The sequence below is a fragment of the Sinocyclocheilus rhinocerous genome, unplaced genomic scaffold, assembly GCF_001515625.1.
Source record: "Sinocyclocheilus rhinocerous isolate Xijiao unplaced genomic scaffold, SAMN03320098_v1.1 scaffold818, whole genome shotgun sequence".
In the NCBI taxonomy this organism is placed as follows: Eukaryota; Metazoa; Chordata; class Actinopteri; order Cypriniformes; family Cyprinidae; genus Sinocyclocheilus; species Sinocyclocheilus rhinocerous.
Genome location: NW_015664989.1, coordinates 888,410 through 896,084, shown reverse-complemented (window position 1 = coordinate 896,084; position 7,675 = coordinate 888,410). Strand labels below are relative to the sequence as shown.

At 40.2% G+C, this 7,675-nt stretch overlaps 1 protein-coding gene across 1 annotated transcript; it reads left to right on the top strand.

Moving 5' to 3' along the window:
- The first annotated feature begins 900 nt into the window (after positions 1 to 900).
- Positions 901 to 4,870, top strand: LOC107730594 (SLIT and NTRK-like protein 4). Its single transcript, XM_016541456.1, has 2 exons — positions 901 to 1,656; positions 2,139 to 4,870. Exon 2 carries the CDS (start codon positions 2,178 to 2,180, stop codon positions 4,671 to 4,673), a length of 2,496 nt encoding a protein of 831 aa, XP_016396942.1. The 5' UTR covers positions 901 to 1,656; positions 2,139 to 2,177; the 3' UTR covers positions 4,674 to 4,870.
- Positions 4,871 to 7,675: the final 2,805 nt, after the last annotated feature.

Here is a 7,675-nt window from a genome sequence, read left to right as displayed (position 1 = left end):
ATCCATCTAAAGATTACGCGTTACCATTTCCAGCGATCCCTCAACGAAAGACACTAGCAGAGCGCGTTATAATGTTCACTAGTGAGTGTTTAAGGGGTGTCTGAAGTTGAATTTTGTTCTTTAATATTTTCGCCCTGTTAACCCCCCTCCCCTCGCGCGCTTTCCTCTCTCTCTCTCTCTCCCTCTGCCTCTCTCTCTCACATTGAGCACAAATGTGTTTGTTGATAATTAATATATTAATTAGTTGTTCTGTTTATTTTTTGTTACATTTTTAACAAACTGTATTATTAATCTTGTACAAATTATATGCATAATTAAAAAATATATCTTATATTAATAACATTGCAAATATATATTATTAGCAATGCACATTTTATTAGATAGCAATTTGTACTCAATTATTAAATGTTTGCATGTTGTATTAATAATTGTGTTCATGGTGGTTTTTGCTTTTTCAGGATGACTGCTGCCAGTATACAATGTGAATGTATTAACAAACACATATTTCAAATGCAAACGTCATTACGGAGTTATTTTATTGGTATGTTTTTGATATGTTTATATGATTGAAACAAATGTTGCAGTGCCGTCTAATATTGTCATGCATTAGTATGGAATATGTGTTGTAGTACTGGTGTGATCAAAGGAGTGACATTACCATATATCCCTAATGAAGAATTAGGGTGTCACCTCATGACCCAAATCTGCATGCTAGGTGATTGCGGTGGCCCGACACATCGGATGCTTATTTCAGATGGACAGTAGTCAATTCATCTCTCGTGTGGATGCCTCATTAATGAGAGAAGAGAACTGCTCTCTCTCTCTTTCTCTCTCTCTCTCTCTCTCTCCCTCTGCCTCTCTCTCTCTCTCTCTCTCTCTCTCTCTCTGCATCTCTGCATTTTCTCTCCTCCCGCTTCACCGTGTGGGAAGCTCAATGCAGCAACAAAACCAACATACTTAGAAGAAGACGAGGTGGAATAGTTGGTTTATAAGACCGGTCTCATTATTCGGACGAGGACTGCACCAACAATACTTATTTTGACTATGTGGTATAGGGTGGCATCTCTTTTTCGAGCGTATTTTACTCAGCTGAATTATTAATTTCCTCGTCGGTCTGACATCAGAGCACGTAGTTTATTTTCCTCTTATCTCGCAACTTGCATAATCCCAAGAAACGGCAGGAATCAGCTGGAGTCGATTTCCGATTTTCAGTAATCGGGTTGAGCCGCGACGCGCGATGGATTGGTGCGATTAATTTATTAAGATCTGTATCAGTTGTTTTATTTATTTATTTATTTTTTCGGAACTGTTGAGCGAACTGTCCGTTCAAATTGCGTCTAAACTGATGCTCAGTTCTTTCAACGGAAGAATGCTGGACTTGTTTTGCATCCAAATTCACCACTTGCTATTTCACCATTTTCATTTTGGTTTCGAAACGAATAAATTTTTTGAGCGCAAATACGCAGCGCCGTGTTTGAGATGCCTCAAAAGAGCTCAGTAACCTTGGGATTTTACGACAATATATGTTTTGTACAAGTGGAGCCTGACGAGAGAGGCTGAGACTGAAAGCTGAACCTGACTGAATGGGAATAGTCCCTCTCTTAGCGCTCCCAATGTCCGGTGTTATCTGAAAAGGAGGAGATATTAACATTGCCGGTGAGTGTTGATTTCTTATCTTTTTATACATTCAGTTATTTGTTGGCAAAGCTTGATAATCCAAAGGGCATGATCTCTTTGTACTGTATTTTAAAGTACGTTTTTGTGAAGGTGATAAGCTACTGTCTTCTGTATGCGATGGAAAGAGACTTTTTTCCCCCCTCTTCGATTCACTGAAACACAAGAAATAAGCGGATGCATACATTCATTGCGGTGTTAGTCACACTACCTCAGTGTAGTAAAATTATATATTTTTTTTCTTTTTCAATTGTGGTGCTTGTAAATACAGATGGATTTATTTTCAGTGTAGGCTCAGATATTATGTTTGGATCCAAGAGGCACATAACAGGTTTTTTCCAAGTTCTTTGTGTGCGCAGAGGGCTTTTTAAACACCCCTGCTGTAAGATCTTGGCATTAGCTGTGTGACTCAATGGGAAACAGGCATGTGTTTTGATTGTTTGTTTGTTTTTCCCCCCTCTAAGGTTACTAAATGGTTTACTGGGGGATTTGTAAAAGGCAAAATGCTGCTGCTTGTTCTGTTGGCCTTTTCCATATCGGGTTCATTTTGTGACTCGGATTCGGACCTCAGAGCTGACACCTGCAGCGCTTGCTCCTGCATGTCCATCGAGAACGTCCTCTATGTGAACTGTGAGAAAATAACTGTGTACAGACCTACACAGCTGCAGCCGCCAGCATCCAGCCTCTACCATTTGAATTTCCAGAACAACCTTTTGTACATCCTTTACCCCAACTCTTTTGTGAATTTCACACATGCAGTCTCACTGCAGCTGGGGAACAACAAACTCCAGAACATTGAGGGAGGGGCCTTTGTGGGGCTTAGTGCATTGAAACAGTTGCACTTAAATAACAATGAGTTAAAAGAGCTCCGCGCCGACACTTTCCGAGGGATCGAGAACTTGGAATACCTCCAGGCTGACTACAATTTAATCAAGTTCATTGAGAAAGGAGCCTTCAACAAATTACACAAACTGAAGGTTCTCATTTTAAATGACAATCTGGTTCAAAGCCTACCTGAGAACATTTTCCGATTCGCCTCCCTTACTCACTTGGACATAAGAGGGAATAGGATACAGAAGCTTCCTTATCTCGGAGTTCTGGAGCACATTGGGCGGATAGTGGAATTGCAGTTAGATGACAACCCGTGGAATTGCACTTGTGATTTGTTACCTTTGAAAGCCTGGTTGGAGAATATGCCCTATAACATTTTCATTGGAGAAGCTATTTGTGAGACCCCTAGTGACCTGTATGGCCGACTCTTAAAGGAGACTAATAAGCAGGAGCTGTGCCCCATGGGGACAGGCAGTGACTTTGATGTGCGGATGCCCCCCTCCCAGCCCGAGGGTGGGCTAACCATGTCCAATGTGGCACCTTCAACCATAGCACCTTTAGTGACCAAAGCAGCCAAAACGACCAATCCCTCCAAAATATATGGCAATGGGATTGTCGCTGGCAACCCAGCTGGTAAAAATGGCCAAATTGTGTCCTATCAAACTCGAATCCCTCCCCTCTCCTGCCCCCAGCCCTGCACATGCAAAGCTCACCCTTCTGACTTTGGCATTAGTGTCAGCTGTCAAGAAAGAAACATTCAGAGTCTTGCAGATCTTTTACCTAAACCGCCAAATGCCAAGAAATTGCACCTTAGTGGTAATTACATCCGAGATATCAGTCCCACTGACTTCCAAGGGTTTGAGGGTTTAGATTTATTACATTTGGGCAGCAATCAACTATACACCGTCCAGAAAGGTGTGTTCGCAAATCTTACCAACCTCCGTAGGCTGTACCTAAATGGAAATCAGCTGGAGCAGCTGCACCCTGAAATGTTTCTTGGGCTAAGTAACCTCCAGTATCTCTATTTGGAGTACAATGCCATAAAGGAGGTGTTAGCAGGGACATTTGACTCCATGCCAAATTTGCAGCTCTTGTACCTGAATAACAATGTGCTCAGAAGTCTGCCTGCATACATCTTTGCCGGTGTTTCTCTTGCCAGACTGAATCTAAAGAACAACCACTTCATGACTCTGCCTGTGAGTGGCGTCCTAGACCAGCTCAAATCTCTCACTCAGATAGACCTGGATGGCAACCCTTGGGAATGCTCCTGCGATTTAGTGGCTTTGAAACTCTGGCTCGAGAAGCTGAACGAAGGGGTCGCTGCCAAAGGGGTCAAGTGTGCGTCTCCAGTGCAATTCTCCAACATTGAGCTGAGGGAGCTGAAAAATGAGATCATGTGCCCAAAGCTCATAGCCAGGCCTCCTTTCATCCTGACTAGCGCCACCCCTGTCCTCACATCGCTGTCACCTGCCGGAGTTGGCAAGGCACCCCCCAGCGGTCCTGTGCCCTTGTCTATTATGATATTGAGCATACTGGTAGTTCTGATCCTCACTGTCTTTGTGGCCTTCTGCCTGCTGGTCTTTGTATTGAGACGGAACAAAAAACCAGCGGGAAGACAGGAGGGACTCGGCAACCAGGAGTGCGGCTCCATGCCTCTCCAGATCCGGAGGCACAATCACAAATCTAACAAGAAGGACGACCTGGGTGGAGAGACCTTCATCCCGCAGACCATCGAGCACATGAGCAAAGCTCACACGTGTGGAATTAGAGACTCAGAGTCGGGCTTCAAATTTGTAGACTCGGAGAGACAGAAAATGATGTTGCGCAACAGCGCCGACAAAGACAAGGACTCTCTACCCCTGGACCCCAGGAAGAGATTAAGCACCATTGACGAGCTGGACGAGTTCTTACCGGGACGAGACAGCAGGTTCCTCCACAACTACTTGGAGAGCAAAAAGGATTTCAACAGTATAGGGGTGAGTGGCTTTGAGATCCGTTACCCCGAGAAACCACATGACAAAAAAATGAAAAAATCATTGATAGGGGGCAACCACGGTAAGATAGTGATTGAGCAGCGTAAAAGTGATTATTATGAACTAAAGGCAAAAATGGGGACCCCAGACTACCTTCAAGTACTAGAGGAACAGACAGCCCTCAGTAAATTCTAGAACATCATCTTCACCTGCCCCGTAATGACAAAAGTGCCTTAAGACAAATCTTAATGACCAATGGAATACTGGACACGTTTCATTACATAACACGTAACTCCCTTAGAATCGGTGGCTGTGTTAAAATTACATACAATTTTTTATGTTTGTGATGCCATTAAGAGTTAAGAATCACATCAGTCAGTATCGTTAAAAAACAAAAATAAAAACAAAAAAACAGTCGTAGTTTGCTGCTATTGATATGAATTCCATCAAATTCCACTGAACTTTGTTTTAACCAAATGATTGGGTCATGAAACAGTGTTGAGTGTACTTCTTATTGACCCTTCTTCATTGTGTTTGGTTGGAAGTATTTTTAGGCATCTTGGGATGACAAAATCAAATGGAATGGAAGAAATGGAATTGACACATTCTTGAAAGTGGTGGAATACCCCAGACTCCCCTCTCTTGGATTATATTTTGCCACTTTTGGGGACTTGAAACTCTTGGATTTGATTATATCTGAAGGTACTGGCAGCCAACATCCGTACATTTTTGGATTATTCCAATTAACTGTAAAGAGCCATTTGATATTGTTCTACTGAAATGTGATTCTTCTTGAAGTGTTTGGTTATGGCACATGACAGGTCATTCATGAACTCAAGAGAAACTAAACAGCTGCTTGCCATGTAAGCGTATCTGGATTTATTTTGTAAGTCAACATTATTTGTATTTGTGGGGCAGTTGTGTAAATTACAACAGTCGACAATTAAATTCAACAGTCTCATCAAGAAAAAAATATATAGTGGATTCAAGAAAAATACGGAAAATCAAAAAAAAAAGAAAACAAAAAACAAAAAAATTGATGACCACTGTCACCTGTCAATTCGTAGTTTAACTTCATATTTAATTTATTTTTCTATGCAGAATTATTTAAAGACTATTGGTACTATTTAACAATTTCAAGGGACATTTTGAATGCTCTAAGTGATACAGGTGAGCTCTCTTAGTTCGAGCTCTGAATCTAAAATTCTGTTCTGACCTGAGTTACATTCTGAATTCTGCTGGTGGCTGACCGATAGAGGCATACAGATGACGGTGATGTCATTTTCACTGTCATGTTGCACGAGGTGAGGCCTCCTAGCGTATCACATCTAACAGTTTGCTTATTCTTATATCCCAGAGCAACTTGTAAAAGGTTTCTTATTAACAATATGCAACCAAATAAGTGTGCATTAACGTGATATGATTCTGGATAGTACAAACGCATTGTGGGAATGAAGTACTAACTGGCTGTAATTTACTGGACTTGTAGAGAGGATTGTGTTATTTCGACACAAATGTGAGACTTAATTCGCCTTATGAAAAGGCTGCAGATTTGGTCAGAATCATATCACTTTTCATGTGCAATATTATTACGCTCAATCATATTAGCTTGAAATCTTTATTTTGTTTTTCGTTCAAATTACTATTACAGAAAGAGAGAGCTTAATTTTTTTAAAGAAAAGGCTTAATTTCATTCAGTCTTTATTTAAAATATTGAGTTGATGATTGTTTAAAATAGAATGTACCATGAGAGATAAAAATAAATACTATTTTATATCAGTCATGAGAAATCTGTATATTGGTTATTAATTTCATTGTGCAATCCTGTTGAGGTCAAGGTATTAAAATCCAATCTAATTTGCTCTGTCTTTTCTTTCTTTCTGCTTTTGCTTTTCTGTTTACAGAAGTGTTATCATGTTTTGTTAATCGTTAAAGTTGCTTCTCAAATAAAGGGCCCTGAATGCTCTTACAGACAATTTGGTAAATTAAGTGTTTTGTAGATTTTTAATCTACTAAAGCTGTTAAACACTCACTCTTGCTCTTTGGTAAATGGATCAGGTTTCCAAAGGTCTTACCTTCTCTAGTTTGCAAAAAGAGATTCATCTAAGATGCCGAGGGTCACTTGACTTGAGTTGGCAACAGATAAGAGAACCATAAATGTTAGTTGAATTGCGTGCTGTTGATGTTGTGTGTGTGTGTGTGTGTGTGTGTGTGAGAGAGACAAATGTAAGCAAAAAAAAAAAACTGTTTCCATTTGATGATAGCAGGATCATGCTTTAGAGAGGCTCTTGACGGTCCTTCTCGTATGTACTTCATTTAAAACATGAAGTACTGAAACCGAAACATCATGTGTGATGCACTGCATGTCTAATATAACATTTTGGCATGTTAAGACGGTATGTGCAAATGTTTAAGTAGAAATTACTAATTGTGCAAACGTGTGATGGGGGATTTTTCTTCACAATAATGAATTATATTGTGGATACTGTCTGCATTGACTTGTTAAGGTTTAGTAGTTGAGCAACACTTTGAGCAATTTAGGGTCTTTTTTTTTTACATAAAAGTTGATAAAGTATTTCATCATGATATGTGGTTTGGGATATTTGTTATAGTTACAATATGCTATATATTAATGATATTAGTGGCCTGCAATAACTGATGCCAGCTCACCTTTTCTTAACAACCACGTTTATATAACCGAATTGAAAGAATGAGTCTCTACAACATACAGTGAACATTAAAATGATCTATTTCTTGTTCTCATCTAGACTGTTCTTGTTCAGCAGACTTTTCAATACAAAAGTACTGTATTTAACCCAAACAATTAAATGGTACAGCTAAAAGAATTGGTAGCTATTATTTAAAATATTAATGTATATTCATATATAGTGAAAAATGTTTTTTTTTTCTGTGTTTCAGTTGTCACCCAACCACTGATCAAGTCTTCTGAATATCAGTCTATTAACAGACCATGTATCTTTAGTGCATACACATTTTTTTCTTACACCAAAATATGGGGAAGTCGTGGCCTAATGGTTAGAGAGTCGGACTCATAACCCAAAGGTTGTGGGTTCGAGTCTCGTACCGGCAGGGATTGTAGGTGGGGGGAGTGAATGTACAGCTCTCTTCCACCTTCAATACCACGACTGAGGTGCCCTTGAGCAAGGCACCGAACCCCCAACTGCTCCCCGGGCGCC